The 21,980-nt window shown below is 50.0% G+C and overlaps 1 protein-coding gene across 1 annotated transcript in view; it reads right to left on the bottom strand.

The window, feature by feature from the left end:
* The window catches only part of CDH23 (cadherin related 23), a gene marked incomplete at both ends in the record, with an annotated part of 290,863 nt that overhangs the window by 220,519 nt on the left and 48,364 nt on the right, over nt 1-21,980 (bottom strand). The window contains 3 exons of the mRNA XM_080694821.1: nt 889-981; nt 1,100-1,147; nt 1,830-1,972. Coding sequence (XP_080550947.1) covers nt 889-981; nt 1,100-1,147; nt 1,830-1,972 — 284 coding nt within the window. The remainder of the gene's footprint in view (nt 1-888; nt 982-1,099; nt 1,148-1,829; nt 1,973-21,980) is intronic.

Genomic DNA, 21,980 nt, shown 5'->3' with positions numbered 1-21,980 from the left:
AATAGACCCCAAAGAAGCCAAGAAGCCAGAAGGCTCAGAGTCACAGCAGTGACCTTGGGCAAGTCACTCATCCTGCACCGAGCCATGGGGTAGTCTCTCAAAACCCTTTTTGTTCCCCTCTTGTCCAATGACTGATAACACAAGGGCTTAGAACCCAAACACTGTGGTGCCAACCTGAATCTCCAGAGGACTCTGCCTTCCACCCCAGAACCAGGTACTGGTAGAAGCCCTGCACTCACTCCTCCAGGGTCTGTGCCTTCCTAATTGCAGCCGGTAGGAGTGCTCCAGCTGCCGGGTGAGGGATGGTGCACCACAAGAACCCTGGTGCCATCGGGAACCAGCAGCCAGCTTATTAACGAGCCGTTTGTAATGCAATAATTTGTACTTCTCAATTACCAGCAATGGCTTGATTTTACATGCATGCACTCATGCAAACATACCCAGAGTACACAGACCAGGGACCGGGGCCCACAGGGGAAGCATGGCCAGGAAAGCCCCTGCTGGAATTCCCTGAGGCCCAAAGGGATCTGATCCTGGCCAAGGGGAGACCATGCAGGTAGGACCTGCCTAGCCGCTGCCCCAGGCCCACTGCCCTATGCATGGGAGGCAGGAGGAGCAGCTGCCCTCCAGGCTCCAGTTCCACCCTGGGCTCCAGTGGAGGTGAGGTTCACGAGTACAGGCCAAGTCTCAGGCCTGAGGCTCCTGCCCTGCCCTGGGCCAGCCGCCGTTCTTCCTGGCCACTATCCCCAGAGGCACCGGCAAGCTCACTGACCCTCCCAAGTGGACACCAGGCAGGGGCGCCCTTTTCCAGCTGTCTGCCTACCCCACCCAGATGGTCAGGGGGCAGCAGGCCCCTGGTTCCCTGCCAGGTTGACCCGAGGCCCCTACCTCAGGGATGCGCACGCTGTAGGGCTGGTTGTGGAACGTGGGCGCGTTGTCATTCACATCCCCGACCTGGATGTTCACCTTCCGTGTGATCACCTGGCAAGAGAAGGACTCGAGTTAGCACTGCACCTGCCTCTGGGCTCTTCACCCAGACAGCCTGGCGACCCTCCCAAGCCCAGGAACGTGCCTCCCAGGAGCCTTGGGGGACACTCACCCCTTGGTGGTCACTGACGGAGAACTCCACTGTGAACTCAGACTTGGTCTGAAAGAAGGAAAAGAACAGAGTTAGAGGCACAGAGGTGCTGAGGCCTTGGGTGGCCAGAGGGGACCCGGCACTGCCAGGGGGTATCTGGGACTAGTGTCTGAAGGCATTCCTACAATACTCGCGTCACACTCGGGTTGGGGAAGTAGGTGCGGAATGTGGATCCTTTCTTAAAAGTCAAGAACCTTGGGCACTAGTCTTGACTCTAAGTTGCTGTGTGATAGATTATTAAGCAAGTCATTAGATACCTCTGTGGCTACTCCCTTGAATGCAAGAGAGGATAGAGGTTGGAGCTGTAGTCAACTGCTTACGTTAATTTTCTAAGGGCCACCATACCATCCATTCCTGCTTTTCTGTAAAATGCCTTTTGGAGGGACATTTGTTGGGGCGGGGTAGATTGTAAGCCCCATGGAACCACGTTCTACATGGGATGACTGCATGGGCACTGTCCATCTTGTCTGTTCAGTGTTGCCCCTTTACTTGGTCTCTCCAATCACCCATTCCCACCCAAGTTCAGACATTGTACTTGCCCTGGAAGAGGGCTACACTCTGACAGAAGATGGTACTACAGTTAAAATGGGGTCCTGGAGGAAGTCCCCTAAAAAAGATGAGCCACCCTCTGCCAGTCTCTGCTCCTGCCACCCCCAGGAAAGGACCGTTGCAGGGTACGGGCCAGTTATACCTCTCTGTCCAGCGGCTGCCGGAGCCACACCACACCCGTGTCTGGCTCAACGGCAAAGAATCGGGAGGCCTCCTCTCCAGACACGCCAAACACCAGCGGGTCATTGTCCATGTCTCGGGCCAGCAACTGGGTCACAGAGGAACCTGCAGTAGCCAAGAGAGAGAGAAAAGGAGACCAATAGAGGAAGTCAGGGTCATTCTGTACCACTGGGCACAAACAGCTGAACTCCCAGCAGGGAGCAGCCACCCCACAAACTCCCAGCAGGTCACTGATCCTCAAAAGACCCCTGTGAATCTCTGGGCTCTGACCCAGGGTCCCCACTTCCATCCCGGCCTGCTTGTCATACGTGGCTATCACATGCAATCAGCACCCACCACGTTCTGAGTGTGAAGTGGACAACTGTGGCTTCTGCCTTTTCTGGAGAGCTCAGATGAGGGAGCCAGGCCCCCAACAGGTCAATTCCTGTGCTCCAAGTTGGGCACAGAACTCAGCCCAGAGCATTCCAGTGCTCGTCTCACAGTGATTGGTTTAGAAATAAGCATGTGACCCAAACTGACCAATCAAAGCCAACCCTGGGACTTTGGCTACTGGGAAAGGGGGCTCTCATTCCATTAAACTGGCGCCACACAGAAAGCACCTGCCTGAAACATGGCCAGCGGGGAGGAAAGAGCCAAGGTGCGTGGAGAAACAGCATCCTGACAGCTTGACGGTCTTCAGCCACTGTGCCTTAGAACTTCTCAGCTATGTGAGCTCATAGCTACACCCCACCCACCTGGGTTTCTTTCTTTTCTTTTTTCTTTTTTTTTGTCTATGTTAGTTGAGTTGGATTTCCATCTTTTGCAAATGAAGTGCCCTTTCTAATTCATAATACTTTAATATGAGAATGACTAGGCACTGGCTTGCGATATACACTGCAGCACAAAGAGATTTAGATGTGGTGCGGCCTCACGACCATCACTCCAGTTCAGCACTGGGTAACAGGGTCTGGTTCCTATCCTCAGGAAGGGGACAGAAAGGCAGGTGTCCCTTCTCACTAGGAAGCAATTTCCAGCCAGAGGCCAGGACATCTGGCCCACACCCTGCCTGTGAAGCTCTACCTAGCACAGGACATTTTCTTGGGGCTCACAGGTTCCCTGGGTGGCTTTTAGATAGGGTGGTCCGCTGCCCTGTCTGCCCAAGAAGAAGGTATTTCTACATATACATTCTAAGACCAGAAACACCCAGGGAAATTGGGACAGCTGATCACCTTAGCTCCAGGAGGTCCTTGATCCCCAGAAATTATACATGAAATGCCCTTAGTGTATAGTGGGTTTTTTGTTTTGTTTTTGGTACTGGGGATGGAACCCAGGAGCATTCTACCTCCTAGCTATACTCCCAGCCCTAATTTTGATTCTTTTTTAAGATTTCTTTTATTTTTGGTGGTATTAGGGGTGGAACCCAGAGGCTTTTCTACCTCCAGGCTTTACTCCCAGATCTATTTTATATTTTATTTGGAAACAGGGTCTCACTAAGTTGCTGAGAGCCCCATTAAGTAGCTGAGGCTGGCTTTGAACCTGTGCGATCCTCCTGTCTCAGCCTCCCAAGCGCTGTGATTACAAGCATGCACCACCACGCCCAGCTTAGTGTGTTGTTTTGTTTTGTTTTGTTTTGTTTTGTAGTACTAGGGATGAAACCCAGAGGCAATCTACCTCAGAGCTATACCCCCAGCCCTATTTTTTTATTCTTTATTTTGAAACAGGGTCTCACTGAGTTGTAAAGGGCCTCACTAAGTAGCTGAGGCTGTCTGCGAACTGGAATCCTCCTGTTTCAGCCTCCCAAATGCTGGGATTACAAGCGTGCACTACCAGGCCTGGCTCAGTGTGTCATTTTCTGAAAAGAAGGTCTAATATATTCATCTGTTTCTCAAAGGGTGCTTAGATCAGAATCAGGACTTGGGCCAAAACCTTTTAAGGCTTGCTCATCCTATTAAATGGGACACACATTATTTTCTCCCCCAAATACTGACTCTCATATTTATCAAATAGCTCTGGAGATCAAGATGGGGAAGGAATAAAGGAGTCTAAGTTTGGGGAGTTTTATCTAGAAAAGAAAGCTAACGAGCTTTTGTAAGTAAGTGCACTTTTCACAGGTCAGTTCTGACATGTCAGTGATAGGCAACGTTTCTGAGCCATAATCAAAGGCCAGGCACTGAGCTAAGTAACTTCCATGGACTGTGCTATCTAACCCAGTCTTTCCTGGTAGGCTTCCCTTTAACAGATAAGGGAACCAAGAGTGATTAGGCAATTTACGGGGCCTCACAGTCAGCAGAGGTGGATCCATAGCCCAGGCACTCAGGGCTGAGTCCACATCTGTCTCCACACCTTGTACTTAGTTCTCCATTCTTGCTATGTGGACCTAAGATGCAGGACGCCCATAGACATGATCCCAGCTGACCCTACCCAGGAGCCCAAAACTCAGAAAAAAGAGATCTTGGGAATTAATTAGTCTTTCATGCTAGGCCAGACCCTGGGTCCACTCACATGGGTTCCCTCAGTATTTAATCCTCCCAGCTGCTCTGTTGGGCAGTCATTCTTCTACCCACTTTACAGATCAGGAAGTTGAGGGTCAGGGAGGCAAAATTACCTCTCCAACACCCAGCAACAGAATAGGATATGGTGGCATCTGTAGATGACGACTACGTCCCGGCAAGATCCCAGAAGGAAGAGGATGTTCTGCCTAGAGGTCTGGCATGACCTGCATGTGGGTGAAGTCAGAAAGAGCTGCAAAGGATTCTGAGTACAGGCAGAACCTCCTCAAGGACAGATAGGAGCAAATATCTGCTTGAGAAGCAGGTGCAAGGCTAAGTTCTCATGCTCTGTTTAGTTACTTAGAAATGTAACCAAAAGTTTAAAGCTATCTCCAGCTTAAGCTGATTCTTTCTTGGCTTATGTTTCACTGTTTGTGTTAATTGTTCTGTGTAAGAATAAAAGCTATGATGAGAACTGGAGTTTTGCTACAAGCCTGAGTGAGCTCCTCCCCTCATCTTACAGACACCTTGCCTGCTGCCTCTTCCTCAGCGACCTGGTTCACCTCCGGACCACCAACAGGCGTCCAAGGTGACGAGAGGAGAGGAGAAGCAGAAAGAAAATCATGGAACAACCACAGAACCCAGCCTTCCCATTCAGAGGTGGAGAAGGCGAAGGCATTCCGCAAGTGGCCCAGAGCAAGAGTCAGCCCTTGATCCCGAGTCTCCAACCCCCAGCTGAACAGTTCAGTGCTTTCTTTCTAGGTGGGAAGAAGAGGGTACGTGAAGGTCATAGGTGAAGCAAACCTGCTCAGAACATCTGCATTTTTCAGCAACAGGAGCAGAATGAACCAATCATTTATTTCATTTATTTTAAAAGGTACACCCTAAAGCTACACAAGTATTCTGAGCCTTCCCCGGACTTCCAGGAATCTATGTTGCCTTTCTATTTCTCAGGTTTGAGAAACACTAAGCTCCTTCCCATAGCCTGGGGCAGATTCCACACAGGGAACTGAGGCCCGTAACCGCCCCGCTCCTCCTCTGTATGATGGGTCCACGCAGCTTGGGGTCCAGGTGGGGGCTGAGGCCCATATCCAGCCGGCCAGGGGGATTCTGGGAAGTCTACACTGGCCTTCTGGCCAAGGTAATGTGACTCAGCCCCACATCCCAAATGGCTCAGGCCCAACACGCAGGTCTTCCCAAGAAGGGGGCGCAGGGATGGAGCCATCAGCTGCTGTCACCCACTCTATAATTTCCTGGTCTTTTAACCATTTTCCCCTCAATTATGTGCTGCTCAAAATGGTCTTTCTCAGCTTCCGCACGAGCTTTTGCCTGCTCACGCCTTCTTTGTGTCCCAGGTAATTGCTAGTGACCTTTTCTAAGTGTACTAATTAAAGGTGCCGATTTAATATTATATTTAAGACAAGATGCCCACCATTTTTCTAGCTGTGGACACACTCCTCCGCCCAGCACTGCTCTGCAGTTCTGCCTGAGTTGGGCCTGGCCCTGGCTTCTGTGGGAAGCAGGACTGGTTTCTCCACCAGGGGGGCTTCTGGAAACCTCTGTTTGCAGCATTCCTATTGAACAAGGCCAATCTGGGGGACTGCAGCCCAGTGCGCCTGGTACCGGTGGCTCAGGAGAACCGTCCCTGGCTGTGTGACCCTGGGTGAACCACATGCTAGGCTGGTTTCCCACCCAAGAAACAGAGACTGTGCCTTGCATGCATCTCAGGGCTGCAGAATACATGGAGTGTTCTGTGAAAAATGGTGTGGCAGCAGCCAGGCATGGTGGCACACTCTTGTAATCCCCGCGCTTGGGAGGTAGAGACAGGAGGATCACACAGGTTCGAAGCCAGGCTTGCTGGCTTAAGAGACCCTGTTTCCAAATAAAATATATAAAAAAATAGGTCTGGAGTGTAGCCCAGAGGTAGAAGGGTTCCATCCCCAGTACAACCAAAAAAAAAAAAAAATGTGTGGCAGCCAGGCATGGTGGCACACCCTTGTAATCCAGTATTTAAGAGGCTGAAACAGGAGGATCGCAGGTGTGTAGCCAGCTTCAGCTTCAGCAACTTAGTGAGATCCTGTTTCAAAAAAAAAAAAAAGTAAAATAGGACTGAGGGTGTAGCTCAGAGGTAAAATGCCCCTGGGTTCAATCCCTAGTATGTCCCCTGAAAATTGTGGTCAGATATATATCACATGAAAATAATTTATGGTGTGAGATGGTGTGAGACTATACTGTACCAATAAAAGCATATTAAAAATAAACAAATAAAACAGTAAAAAAAATGGGATCCAGGACTCCCCCCCACCCCCCCAAAAATAAAAACATTTTTTGGTACATGGGATTGAACCCAGGGGTATTCTACCTCTGAACTACACTCCCAGCCCTATTTTATTAGTTTGAAACAGGGTCTTGCCAAGTTGCTAAGGCTGCCCTCGAACCTGTTATCCTTCTGCCTCAGCCTCTCAAGTACTGGGATTATAAGCTTGCACCACCATGCCCAGCTCACATGCCATGAACTTTACCATTTTAACCAAAGTATACAATTCATTTTCCTCTAGTACACTCACAATACTGTGCAACCATTACTACTACCTAGTTCCACATTTTTATCCCCCTCAGAGGAACGCCCTCACCCATCAAGCAGTCACTCCCATCCCCTCCTGCCTCACCCAGCCCCTGGCAACCGCTCAGCCACTCCCGGTCTATGGCTTGGTCTATTCTGGACATTTCATATGAGTGGATCCAGACAATTTGTGGCCTTTTGTGTCGGCCTCCCTTTCCTCAACATCACACTTTCAAGGACCATCCATGCTGTAGTGTGGATTGGTACAGCCCTCCTTTACGGCACAATAATATTCCATTGTGTGGCTATACCACATTTTGCTTAACCATTCATCAACTGACAGGCATATGGGTTGTTTCTACCTGCTGCTATGAGTATCAGTGCACAAAATTTTTGTTTGAACACCCATTTTCAATTCCTTGGGTATATAATTATGAGTAGAATTGTTGGGTGATATGGTAAGTCTACATTTAGCTTATTAGGGAATCTCCAAATGGTTTTTCACAGTGGCCGCACCATTTGACATCTCTGCCAGACAGTTCTCTGTACTGACAATAAGGAGATCCAAGGATTCACAGGGGCTGGGTGCCCTGATGATGGTAAATAGGAGCCTGGTGGGCATCCATAGTAGATGCTGGTGGTACCCTGCCTGCCATTCTTCAGCATCTACCACTACGAAGCATGCCAGAATGACAGCTACCTTCCAGCCTCTGGGAGGTTCTGCCATCAGAGACTGCTCCTCCCATCTCCAGGACAGCCTGAAGGACAAAGGAGCTAAGCCTCATCTGGGAGATGAAGGAGAAGATGACGTGTAGTAGGTAAATGCCTGAGCTCCCTCCTCTCTTGAGAGGATAATTCAGAGGCACATATTCTGTGCTGGCTCCAGGTGCCCACAGTGGTGACTTGGTTGATGTAATGGTTTGAATCTGTCCCCCAAAACTTCATGTGCTGAGAACTTAATCTCCAAATTCATATGTTGTTGGTATTTGGAGGTTGATGCTGATCAGGATCAGATGAGGTCAGAGGGTGGGGCCTGTGTGATGGCATTAGTTGCTTTATAAGAAGAGGAAGAGAAGCCGGGGGTGGTGGTTCAGGCTTCTAATCTCAGTACTTAGGAGGCTGAGACAGGAGGATCCAGGTTCATGAATAGTTTCAGCTACTTAGGCCCTCCTCAACTTAATGAGACCCTGTTTCAAAATAAAGAACTAAAAATAGAGCTGGAGGTATAGCTCAGAGGTAGAATGCCCCCAGGTTCAACCCCCAATACCCTGCAAAGAACAAAGAAAGAAGAAGGATGAGGAAGAAGAGGAGGAGGAGGAGGAAGAGGAGGAGGAGGAGGAGGAGGAACCTAAACCAGCATATCTTCTGCCACTTTATGATGCAGCATGAAGGCCCTAGCCAGAGGCTGGCACTATTCTCTTGGACTTTCCATCCTCCAGAACCACTATTCTCTTGGACTTTCCATCCTCCAGAACTGTGACCTAAGTAAACTTCAGTCCTTTATGAAGAAGTTTTTATGACCTGGTCTATGGTATTCTGTTAGAGCAACCAAAAACAGATGAAGACTTCATAATGCATCTTTATGACTTCTTTCCTCCCCCTGTCTCACATCCTCACACCTTCCTTGTGTTTCCTGGGGTCTCCTGCCCCAGTAAGCCCCTTGCTCTGAAGTCTTCATTCCATAGTCTGTTCTGGGGAAAACCCAAAGAAGACTGCCCCCCCCCAAAGACTGAGCACTGCTTGGGGAGCTTGGTGCAATGCAGATTCCCCCAGGTCCTGCCTTCTCAGCGAGCCGGGGGATGCGGAGCTGAGAGTGTGGGCTTTTAGACTGCAGCCCCCACACTCCCAGAAAGGGACTCTGACACACAGCCGGGCGTGGAAGTCCTGGTGCTGGTTTATAGCAGGGTGATATTCAAATATTTAACAATGGGTACAGTACAGGCATCAACCAATCAGAAAAGATGCTGGTAATAAACAACCAGACTGGTGAGGACTGCCTGTAAGTCAGCCTGGTTTATGGCTCACATTTGAGATGCAGAGAAAGCCGTCTCCAGTCTTGGGATGATTTAAAGACTCAGTCTTAGGGCTCCCAGGCAATCAGTGCAGCGGGAGGGTTCTCTGCACTCGGGCTTCTCTACCCTCGTGGGGAAGGGTCACCCTGCCAGGCTAGCCCCTTTCGCCCCATGTCAACCCAACCCAGTCAGGTCCAACCTAACCCAGTGAGTGGGAAGCAGGATATTAACAGTCTTAAATCACTGCACACGCAAGTTCACTGCAGCGTATTCACAACAGCCAAAAGGTGGGAGCAGCCCAAGAGTCCATTCCTGGGGAACCAGCTAGCAAAGTGTAGCATCGGCATCTTAGTTCTCAGAAGGAAGGGAATTCTGACACAAGCTAGGACTTGGGTGAGCCTCCAGGACACTCTACTAAGTGAAATAAGCCAGCCACAAAAAGACAACTATAATCTCACCGTTGTGCGGTGCCTGGAGTAGTCAGTGTCACAGAGACCCAAAGTAGAGTGACAGCTGCCCGGGCTGAGGGCCAAGGAAATAGAGAATTGCTATTTAATGGTACAGAGCTTTGGTTTTCAAGATTAAGAGAGTTCTGGAGACTGGTTACACAAGAGTGTGAACCTGCTTAATGCTACAGAACTGTACACTTAAAATTAAGATGATAAATTTTATGTTAATGTGCAGTTTTGGCACAATGTGTGTGTGAGGGGGTCCTGGGGATTGTGAGGGGGTTTGAACTGGGGATTGAACCCAAGGGGAAGCAACCTCCTAGCTATATTCCCAGGCCTATTTTATTTTTTTATTTTTAAACAGGGTCTTGCTAAGTTGCCGAGGGCCTTGATAACTTGCTGAGACTGGCCTTCAACCTGCGATCCTATAGTCTTGGCCTCCCAAGTGTTGGGATTATAGGCATGAGCCACCATGTCCAACATTTTGCCACAATTTTATAACAGTTTTAAAAATAAAAGAAATTAGACCATATCCCACCACATTTCATGGGCTCCCCAGGCTTACACTCATCTGGCCCATAACTTCCTAAATAGGTCAAATTTGGGACTGCCCCAGGGCCTCTGCTTCTGCTCTCCTCTGCTGAGAGAACACTCCTCTGCTGGGAGTGTTCTTACCCTAGGGCACCCCACACTAGCATTCTCATGGATCTCTTCTTAGGCGGACAGTTGCCACCTCTGGGAGGCCTTTCCCAAATACTCATTCAGCCAGTTTATCTGAAGGGACACCGTTCACTCTGTCCCCACACCCCAAGTTACTATCTCTGCAGCCTCCTCTAAAATGACTTGTTTGTTCACTTGACTCGCCGACCACCAACCCCGATCTCCACGCTACGGTGCAAGATGTTCACGTGAGCTCTGTGGGAGCCGTGGCTTGGTCTGCGGCATTCCCTGTCAGATCCCCAAACCTGATGCCATTTCTGGCTTTGCAGAGGTACTCAATAAATAACTGAACAAATCCTGCCACTGCCTAGTGGTGTTAGGAGAGGCTGGCCCCCCAAAGCCCTGGAGATCTCTGAGCCATGGTAAGAAGAGAGAGCATAATGAGTTCCTAGTATATACACTAAAGAACGGGAAAGAGCATGGCTAATCAAACCTGAGAGTGCCCAAACCAGGGACACTCAGTTTTGGACCTAGGTGAAATCAGAGTTGGGCACTGGCTGGGTTCCAGCACCTTAAGAATTAGTCCTGTATTCTCTCCTGGTAGTGGGGACCCCGTCCTGGGGCAGTGCACCCTGTTCTGGAGGCCCAGGGCCTTGGGAGTGGAGATCTGCTCAGCATCCCTCAGAGGCTGCTAGGAAGTACAGGGCTGGGGACACGTGCTCCCCCGTCGCCTCATATCCTCAGTGGCAAGTCACATCTGTCATCCAGGCAAGGGGCGGACCGTTACAGCTTCCCCAGGGCCCCGCTGGGCCGAGCTGCTGCTGCTGAGATGACAGTTATTACTGTTATTGTTGTTATTTGCACCAAGGGCGAGGGCTGCGATTGGAATGTCTGCCAGTCCTGGAGAGCTGCGGATCTTCGCTGGCTGGACAAGGGGTGGGCCAGAAACCCAGTAGCAGCAGGCTGAAAGGCCTTTCATTTATACCTGAATTGGAAGAGGATGAAGTCTATGCATGTTTCTAAACATGGGAGGAGGCTACAGAGTGAACAGGTAGCTGTGGCATCCTCTTAGCCTGTGATTGTGCCACACCTGGCTCCAACATCTCCCCCGGCTGCTGCAGCATTAAAACCAAGTTCCTAGTGAGCACGGTGGCGCACACCTGTGATCCTTGTATTTGAGAGGCTGAGACAGGAGGATCACAGGTTTGTAGCCAGCCACAGCAACTTAAGGAGGCTCTCTGCAACTGAGACCCAGTTTCAAAATAAAAAATAGAATAGGGCTGGGGTTGTAGCTCAGAGGCAGAATGTCCCTGGGTTCAATCCCCAGTAACACACACACACTCACACACACTTCTTTCTCAGGTTTCCAGAGCTCTTCCCTATGTGTGCACACCCCTGAAGCTCTTCCTTCTCTCACTGCCTCTTGAATCCCAGTCAACCCCAATGCATGCCTCAAACACCACCTCTGCCATTAGGCTCTCCTTTCTGTGTGCTTCCAGATGCCCTGTTTGCACCTCTGCACCACAAGCCAGAGGCCACCACCCCATAAAAGTGGAGGCTGGTGTTCTGGGACACACTTGGCAATCTCCTTTTTCTCCCCCATCCGTCCATCATGAACTACCACTCCTCTAGAGCCCAAGGAGCTAGCCATACAGACATTACTAATCAATCACAGCACCCTTTTCTCTGTCATCTACAGGCAATTTTGGAATCCTTCACAACACTGGGTTCTATGCAGCCACTGTAATCAATTCTAAAAGCAATCTCTTACAATCTGGAACCTAAAAGGACTTTACATCAGCTATGATCTACAATCTACTGTCCCTTCCCATCTAAGGGCAAAGGATCTAGTCATCTTCCCCTTGCCAGGCTCAGAGAAAGGGCAGAGTCAGGCTTGGAATCCATAGGCCAGCTCAGAAACAAGGACAAGTCATGGCTGAAATGACCAAGAAGACCAGGTTACCTTCTCATTTTGCAGAGGGAGGAGCAAGCCCCGGCTGGGAGAGGGTTGTCTGGATGGGGCTGGGCTGAGGACAGACAGATCCAGAGCCCTAATCTTAAGGCCAGGGGTTTTAGGAGACCATCCTCCCTCTTCCTCTGTGGGATTTGGCTGCTGTATATAACCCCTACCCCATGGGGAGGGAAACTCGCCTGGGTCTCTGCCAGAGCCAGGGCTCCTGGCCTCCCATCTCCTGGGAGGCCCCCAGAGCTGGGCTGGCCTTGGAGCCTGCACTCTCATTTGTCTCTCCTCTGGGATCAGACAGGCCGGTTAAGTGGCTTGATTCCTGGGGCTAATCTCATTTGTCTTGGGTTTCCCTCCTTGGTCTCCTGTTAGTCCCCCAGGTTCTGCTCTTGGTTTGACCTCCAGGAGCCCCCTTTGTCCTAGGCTCTGTCTCTAACCCACCTGGCAGGAGCCAGCAGCACCCCTCTCCCCAGGTAGAGGAAATGGTCTCTGACTCGAGTTCACAGGCACCTCATGCCCATGTGCTCCTGTAGCTCAGCCTCTCTGCATAGACAGCACATGCTGCCAGAGGAAGGAAGCTGGCACTCCTCAAGCAGGCCTGGTGCCCAGAACTGTGCTCAGGGTCTTCATTCATTTATGCCTCACAAGGGCCCTGCACAGAGGGGTTAGCATGCCTGCTACACAGGTGAGAAAAGGAAGGCTCAGAGGGGTTAAGTGGCCTACCCAAGGTCACACGGCAGAGCCAGGACTCAACCCCACATCTGCTGGACTCCACCACTCTCCTGGTTTTTATCCAAGCCTCAAACCCAGCAGCAGAATCCAGGCTTCTTCCCACCCCATAGTGGCCGGCACCCATGGGACTCTCCAGGAGCTCTGGGCCTGGCCTGAAGGTGGACACATTTGAGGGAGGGATAGTGGCAGGGTCTCCCTTGTACCACCCAGATTTCAACAGCCCACTAGGCATCTGCCAGGAGGATGGCCATCCCCGCCGGGAGTCAGAGAAGGGGCTGTGGGCTCCCTGGGCACACAGGACTCAGTGGCCGAGGCGGCAGCTAATCCAGACAAGGGGATACTAAACAGAACAGGACCATCCAAAACCAGTGGCTCTGGTGGCAAGGAGGAGCAGGGAATGTAACACACACACACACACTTTTAAATTAACATACCAGAGAGGACAGACTAGACAGTGGGTACCAATATTCAAGGGACCTGGCCCTGACTCTTAGGATGCAGCAGATGAGTGCTATTGTTTGCAGGGTGGTGGAGTCAGCTGCAGGCAACTCTGTGCTCTGTACCTCCACGCCCACCCCTTTGAGTCACAGAGACGTTGGGTTGCTTGCCCTGAGCTGCACAGCTAGCACATGCAGAGCTGGGACTGTTCACCCACTCTCCTGTTACTGTCCTTCATTCATTCACTCAGCAAACATTGCAGGAGCACCTGCTGCCCGGGCCCTGCTCCAGGTACTGACGTTATAACAATGAACACAAGATACAGACATCCCTGACGGGCTGGGCCAGCATTCCAGGGGGAGCCACACTTCCCTCACCTCACACGGGCCCTCATCTTTCACTAGCTCCCTGGGAGCATGAGCGGGGTGCAGGGTCTGTTTGTAGACAGGAATCACGTGGAACCATGCTCCTCCTCACCCACACCCGCTTCAGAGGTGGTGACCCCCTCCTCACCCACACCCGCTTCAGAGGTGGTGACCCCAAGAGCCAGGTCTCCACGGTGTCCAGGGCAGGGGCCGAGAGCTTGGACACGGGAGCTGCTGGGGAGCTGGCTTGACTCAGGGCATCCCCTGGATGAAGATGAAGAGAATCGACCAGACAGAGTTTGAGCGCAGCTTCCTCTAGTTCACACCCAGCCCCAGCTCGCTGCACGACCCTGTCTGAGCCTCCCCTTCCCAGTGACACCAGGCAGGGGCTGAAGTTCACGGACAGGACACAGTGATCCTTGGAAGAATCAATTGCCAGGCTTGGCAACGGATTGAAGCTCACATGGCAAGGTGGGCCGCAAGACACAGTCTGGGGTGTGCTGTGTGAAAGGAGGTACTGGGGATTGTACTCAGGGGTTCTGCCTCCAAGCTACCAAGCTACATCCCCAGTTCCTAGCTCTTTTTATTTTTACTTTTTTTGTGTGTTTTGTTTTGTTTTGTTTTGAAACAGGGTCTTGCTAGGTTGCTGAGAGTCTTGCTAAAATGCTGAGGCTAGCCTGGAACCTGTGATCTTCCTGTTTTAGCTTCCCAAGCACTGGGATTACAGGCATCACCACCACATTTGCTGTGTGTGTGTGTGTGTGTGTGTGTGTGTGTGTGTGTGTGTGAATGTGTGTGTGTGTGTGGGGGCTTTTCACTTGGCCAACAGGAGTGCTTCCCAGGACCTTTGCACCCTCAAACGTGTGGGCCCCTAGTTATCATGGGGTACCCTGGGCACATACAGCTTAGGCCAATTCACAGGCAATGCAATACATACATAGTATATGTTATATATACACACACATACAAATATACATATGTAATCTATATCATATATATTGTATTTGTATGTGTGTGGGGGCTGCTGGGGATTTAACCAGCAGCGATTTACTTCCAAGCTACACACCCAGCCCTATTTTATTTATTTTTTAATCTGGAAACAGGGTCTCCCTAAGGTGCTCAGAGTCTTGCTCAGTCTGGCTTTAAACCTAAGATTCTCCTGTCCCAGCCTCTCAAGTACTGGGATTACAGGCATGTGTCACCACGCCTGGTTCAGATTCGCATTCTTGATGGGGCCAACAAACGCCTTTTACAAAGGAAGAAAGAAGGCTGAGAAGCTCAGTGGCGAGTCCACGGTCACCCAGCAAAATGGCACAGCTGACATGCAAATTGGCCCCTGGGCCCATCTGATGCCCTTTCTGCTACACCACATTAAGGTCATGTCCAGTTAACACTGTTACTGTTGTCTGGCCCTGCCTGTGGACAGGCAGCTGCGGGGGACAGGAAGATAAAAGGGCACAGACACCCTGACCCCTCCCAGGGTGTGCCATGTGGTTTTGACCCTTGGGGACAAGGCTACTGTGAAGCCCACAGTCAGGGTCTGTGGGGGACTGGACATTCTTTTCTGCCCTGAAATAGCCACCTGAGCATAAAATAGCTATGGGAAAAGGGGTTCCAGGATGTTCTGCCTGACCTTCCTGAGTCCTTGCTATGGCTTCGAGGCCCATGGGATAAAGTACCTTCTTAGGGCCCACAGAGCCAAACAGTAGTTACTGGATTTTAATAACAGTGATAATAGTAGACTGGGTATTTCCCCCCTTTTCCAGAAACTTTTCAAATCATTGAACTGTTCAATTAACTTTACAAAAGGAAATGTGGAAAAATGATGGCAAATTGAACTTGACATTATCATTAAAATAAACAGAGCACTGCAGGCCGTTAAAGGCCGGCCAAGAGATAATCCAAACACTGATGGGCGCACGCTGGCTTCTTTTTGCTCAGAGGCTACCCAGGGATTTCCCTCCTACCCCGAGCTCCAGGACCAAGTCACCAATCACAGTCCACAGCTCAGGATCAGGGCCATTCCCCATCATTGCGGTCTCCTGAATGCAACCACCAGAGGAGAGGGTGGTGCCCGGCTGGCTAGAGGACAGCTCTCCACAAATGTCCCTGTGTCTCTTCCTTCTCCGGGCCTCCTTCTGGTCAGCTCTGGCTACACAGGAGACTTGCCTGTAGCACTTCTGGCAATTCCAGATGCCCAGCTGTGCCCCGGACCAAACACATCAGAATCTCTGGGAAGTGACTCCGGGGAGCATTCGCGTTGAAAAGCAGAAAGAACCACCCAGGAGATTCCCAGAGGTGACCATCCGGGCCCTGGATGATTGCTGAGTTCCTTCCATCTTCAGGACTAATCTGAGAAACTGAGATGGAGGATGACCTATCAGCCATCAGTCCCCAAACTTGCTGGCACACTGGAATCACCTGGAGTTTTGAGACAATGCCAGTGCCTGCACCACCTCTGCAGGGGCCCCTCCTGCCAGCTGGTCTGGGGCCAGCTTGAGTTCTGGAGAGCCCAGCCCCCAGGTGCCACTACTCAGGCAAAGCTGGAAGGTACCATCTTAGGTGGCTTTTCACTTGGCCAACAGGCTTGCTTCCCGGGACCTTCGCACCCTCAAATGTGTGAACTCCTAGTTATCATGGGGTACCCTGGGCACATGCAGCTTAGGCCAATTCACATACTATGTATGTATGCAATACATACGTAGTATATATTATATACACACACACATACGAATATACATATATGTAATATGTATCATGTATATTGCATTTGTTTGTTGCCTTACTGTGTTCAAAATATTTTTAAAAGGAAGTTAATTTTGGGCTTTGAAGTGGTGAATCACAACCTGACTTCAAATTAGCATGTTTGGGGGAGCTTCTAAAAATTAAGATGCTCACAGGCTAAGGAATCTGTTAATTACCTGGCCTAGGCAGACCCTAGACATCAGAATTTTAAAACTCCCCAGTGATTCCACCAGCACCACCAGGTTAGAGTAGCGATTTTTCAACTGTGTGCGCATCAGAGTCAGGAGGAGAGGGCATTTACAGTGTGGATTTTCTGGCTCTCCTGGCGTTTGTGGTCCCATCTGTAACTAGCTTCCAGGGATGCTAATGCTGCCGGTCCTGGCCAGCTTTTGAGGGTCACTGCGCTCCGGCTCCCATAGGCCTAGCCATTTAAAATTCTGCTCAAAGGTAATTTGGCGCTAAGAAATTTGAGCTTAAGGTCTGACGTTAGAATCGCATAACTTGTATCTCCGGTGTCCAGCCCTTAGCAGGAAACCTGCTTTTTCCCTTTCAACAGCAGGAAGAGACAGTAAGAAAGGTGTTACTGGAAAGCAGGTGAGAAACACACCCCACCCTGCCCACCCCAGGAGGCCAGAAAAGGGCCCCCGGGAATCATTCCCTCTTTGAGGAGACTCATAATTACCCACAATGATCACAGTACCATTCATTTTGCCCTAAAATTAATACATCACATTGAGAATGATATCACACTCATTTATCACAAGATTTATGAAACTTGCACTTTTTCTAATGAGATTTATGCAAATGCTGCTCTTGCCACTGTTTGTGTTTATAAAAGTTTTGACAGGGAAGCGAGGGTCCAGTGCAGTTGGCAGGTCCTGCCCTAGCTGGCAGGCTCCCGCGTGGGGGCAGGCTGGGGCGAGGGGACCCCAGGGCGTTCCTGCCCTTGGAGGCCACAGGTGATCAAGCACCTTCAGCCTTCCCCCGTGGTCCCCAGCCCCATCTCTCCCCAGGCACTCCCGATGCTCTCGGTCCAGGTCATCTCAGACTAACCTGCTTCTCAGCTGAGGGCCGCTGCAGTGGGGAGGCCGGGGCTCTCATCTAAGCAGAGGCCTTCAGGTGTTCAGCCTGAGAACAGCTGCAGGGGGACGCATCCGGCTAGCCAGGGCGGGGACAAGCAGGAGGGAAGCAGGGCAGGCAGGACGCGGTGGTCAAGGCAGGCCTCCCTCTCTGGTGCCGTGCCCCTGCTTGCACAAGTGTGAAGGTGTCTCCTGAACTTCTGTGCCCCCGGGCCTTCGCCGCCTACCTGGAGTCACAGCGTTTACACCATTTATTGAGCACCTGCCATTTATTGGCAGGGTCTCTGGAAAGCACTCTGCATGCACAAACTCACTTAGAATTTACCCCAACATATGAGGAAGGTACACTCGTACTCAAATGAGTCAGAGAAATTGAACAATTTGCCCAAGACCACACAGCCAGAAAGAGGTGGAGCCAGTATTCAAACCCAGGACCACATGACACTGAAGACAACATTCTGATTCAATACCAACCCTGATGATTGACCAAAGGCCTTTCCTTTTGTTGGAGGAAGAGGAAACATGACCCACATATCCAAGGGTCATATCCCATATGTTTAAATATCCAGAAGACAGGTGAAAAGCAGGAAATTAGCCCCAAAGGCTTTTGAGTGATTAAAATAGCATTATGAAATATGCTCACTAAACTTATTATGGAAAAGAGAGGTATGGTCAAGTCCTCAGAGCCAGCTTTTTTTTTTTTTTCAGTACCCAGGGGCATTCTACCTCTGAGTTACACCCCCAGCCCTATTTTTTACTCTTTATTTTGAAACAGGGTCTCATTGAGTTGCAAAGGGCCTCACTAAGTAGCTGAGGCTGTCCGTGAACCGCGATCCTCCTGTCTCAGCTTCCTGCTGGGATTACAAACTTCTGCCACCACGCCCGGCTAAAGAGCCAACTTACTTTTACTTCACATACAATTATAATGAGGTCGGTTCATTGCTGTTTTTATTCTGTAGTAACCCCAGGCAGGTACACAGAGAACATAGGAAGAGAACAAACAGCAGCTTCTGCTGCCCATGAAAGGGAAAGGTCAAAAAGACCCTGGAAACTAAGAACTGAACTTCAGTCCCTTCGCCAGCTCCCGCCAGTGACGATGCTTTATCATCAAATGCGACCTAGGGTGATGTGTTCAATGATGTGCCAAGCCAGGGCTGAGCAATGAGTCACCCCCGCGTGTGACGGCAGGTACATACATAATAGATCTTATGAATATTCCATGCAAGTCATTATAATTAAAAAAAGATTTTGTGCTTAAAGGAATGCTTCCCAAAGTGTATTTCACGAATCATTAATTCCCTGGGAGGCTAACACATACTCCATGAAAAGAGCCTTCCTTGGTCAAAAAAAAGATGTAGGGAACATTGCATTAGAAAGAGAATTTGCATAGGCTTTCTTCCTGCAAGACCTCTCAGAACCTTTACAACACCAATGTGCACCATGGGGCTGCACGAGGGGGTGGAGGCAATTGAGTGTCCCTTGATTTATTCAGTCAAGAGACCCTTTCTTCCAAGAGCATCTCACAGGACAGAACTGCTTGAGGAAGTAGTGGATAGAGGCCTTGGGCCAGGAGCTTCTCTGGCTATTCTCACTTCAGGCATCTCTTTTCTCGGGTGGATGGATAAATCGATGAGCAGATGAACACATACTTAAAGGAACAAACACGTAAGCTCTTCTCATGTAAGGGGTGCATCAAAACCTGCGGTGGAGGGACAGGTGAGTGCAGTGTCTGAGCAGCTCCCCAGATGACTTCCTAGGCCACACATTCCCTGCTTCATGCCTCAAAAGCCTGGGCCTCCTCAGCTGGATGGCAGGTGCAGGCATGTTAGAACTGCTTTTGACCCAGGCCAGATCCTGTGCAGTGGGGATCTTCATACTTCTAACTAACCCTATGTGTGGTGCCCCAGACCTAGAGAGCACTAGTCCTTCCTGGGCCCTGCATGGTGGGCTGTCCAGCAGCTATACTCTGAATACATGAAGAACTATGGTTTGGCTCTACAGAACGCAGGTCCTGTTCCTGGCCCTCTGTGCAGCCTACAGAAGGCACCACTTCACTGGCCCCTCTCCCACCTTAGGAGCTACGGCCAGGTTCAAGCCAGAAAGCACTTGAGATGTACTTCATAAACCTGCAGCAACCCACAGAGGCTCCGAGAGCCTCAGGGTGGACTTCCACCTCAGCTTTCACGCTGGGCCCTAACTAGCTGTTGATCTTCTGGTCTGAGTCTCCCACTGGACTTTGAGAACCCAAGGGGCAATTACTGTGACCCCTGCTCCCAGCTGTATCCCCAGAGACTAGAGCTATGACAGGCATAGAAAGACCCTGATCAGTATCTATGAATGAGTAAATAATGAGTGAATGAATGACGAGTGAGTGAATGATGGATCACTGAGGAAGCACAATAGGATCCTAGGGTTTGCAGGAACGTGACTCTTGCAATGCAAACAGCCAATGTAAGGACTCCATCCCTAGTTCCTACTGGGAATACCAAGGACCAGCCTGTTGTTGTTATTTGAAGAGCCTAAAGTTAATACATTAATGCTTGCTCTTAGAAAAGAAGCAAGTCTCAGACAGCTTTCCTAAAGCCTGACCTGCCTGGTAGCTGGCTGGTTGGGATAGCTATTCTTTAATTTGATTTGTTTAGGGTTTTTTTTTTTTTTCAGTACTGGGGATGGAACCTAGGAGCATTCTACCTCCAAACTATCCTCTCAGCCCTATTTTTTAAATTTGAAACAGGGTCTTACTAAGTTGCACAGAGCCTAAGTAGCTGAGGCTGGCCTAGAACCTTGATCTTCCTGTCTCAGCCTCCCAAATGCTGGGATTACAAGCGTGCGCCACCACGCCCGGCTTAGATTTGTTTAGTTTTTAATTAGGCAGAGTGCAAACTTCTGGAGTCCTCTTGCATTGGAATCAGTCTCCATCCCTCTGATTGCATCTCTTGGGCCATCTCTTGGATCTCTTGGGCCTCGCATCGTGGAGATTATGGTCACAGGAAGCTGAGAGGTGGGAACAGGAAGTTAAAGGTTGAGGTTGTCTGCAGAGAGGGCCCTTGCCTCTGAGCCAAGGAACTAACCAGAGATGAACCCCCACCTTTGTGTCACCCTGGTCCCCCCACCTTGGATGTCAGCATCCTTGTTCTCTAAACATGGTGGGTAACTCATTCCCAGAATCTAGTGGACAAGACTGCAGAGCACGGGATTCTGTTTGCCCTCTGACTGCATCTTCCTTCTAAAATTGTTTCCTGAAGCCTGCTGGTCCTTGAGGGACCCAGAAAGGGAAGCAGGAGACAGTATTTATCCTCTTGGGGGTTCCTCTGTTCTTGATCACAAACAAGGTCTGGGGGCAGGGTGGCTAGCAACCAATGGAACACGTCCCCAGAAGAGCAGGCTCAGAGGACATGCAGGACGCCATGACAATCTCCCCCTCCCATTAGGCTCATGTGGGAAGCCCTGACTGACTGCATGCTCCAGTCTCTCCCCAGTGAGCCCCCCCCCGCAATGTTATAATGTCCAAGGAGGCCCTCTCCAGATGCAACTTCCCAGCCTCCAGAACTGTGAGCGCTATATTTCTTTCTTTATAAATTACCCAGTCTCAGGATTCCTGGTATAGCAACAGACTAAGGTAATGAATGACCTTGGAGAGTTACCCGTCTCTCAGTTTCCTTATCTGTAAGAGGGGAAGAACAATATCTATCTCACAAGCTTCTTGGGAAAATTAATGTATAAAAACCATTTTAAAAGTGCCTAAAGCCTAAGTCTGCATTCAACAAATGTTGATTATTCATTTTCCCCAAGAAATTCATAAAGACTTCATGGTTGCTTGCTCTGAGCCAACCCTGGCCGTCCCTAATGAGGCTCATTCATGCCGCCTCGGCTCAGCTGTAGACTGACGGCGCTGGGAAACCTCTTTGGGCCTCCGTGATGGGATGAGCTTCATTTTTAACAACTGATTTACTCGCCATTCACTCCCCACTTGGCCATCGCTCCTCAATTAACACTTACCGGGATCAAAAATGTGGCCTCGGTGTGTGTGGCAGGTGCAAAACCAGACAGTGAGAATCAACAAAAGTTATAAATAGCAAGAAAAATGTCCTTCTCCTAAATAGGCCACAGTTTAAATTGTCTTGATTTCTTTCCTTTTTTTTTGGGGGGGGGGCGGGTGGTACTGGGGGTAGCTGAGGCTGGCTTCGAACCTGTGCGATTCTCCTGTCTCAGCCTCCCAAGCGGGGATTACAAGGGTGCGCCACCACACCCGGCTAAATTGTCTTGATTTCTGATTCTGACAATATGGTGTAGGTACCAAGATAGAGCCAAAAACTGAACCCAACTGAAAATATAAAATAAAATATTTTTAAACTTTTTTTTTAGTACTTTGGATTGTTTTTGTTTTTGTTTTGTTTTTTGGAACTGGGGATCAAACCCAGAGTGCCACACCTGCAAAGCAGGCGCTTTGCCACTGAGCTACATCCCGGCCTCTTAGTAATGAGGATTGAACTGAGGAGCATTCTACTTCTGAGCTATACCCCAATCCTATTTTATTCTTTTTTTTTTTTTTTGAAACAGGGTCTCACTAAGTTGTAGAGGGCCTCACTAAGTAGCTGAGGCTGGCCGCCAACCTGCGATCCTCCTGTGTCAGCCTCCC

This window comes from Muscardinus avellanarius, assembly GCF_963383645.1.
Source record: "Muscardinus avellanarius genome assembly, chromosome: 4".
Lineage (NCBI taxonomy): Eukaryota > Metazoa > Chordata > Mammalia > Rodentia > Gliridae > Muscardinus > Muscardinus avellanarius.
The sequence above is the reverse complement of the archived record's forward strand: the minus strand, read 5'-3'. Positions and strand labels throughout refer to the sequence as shown.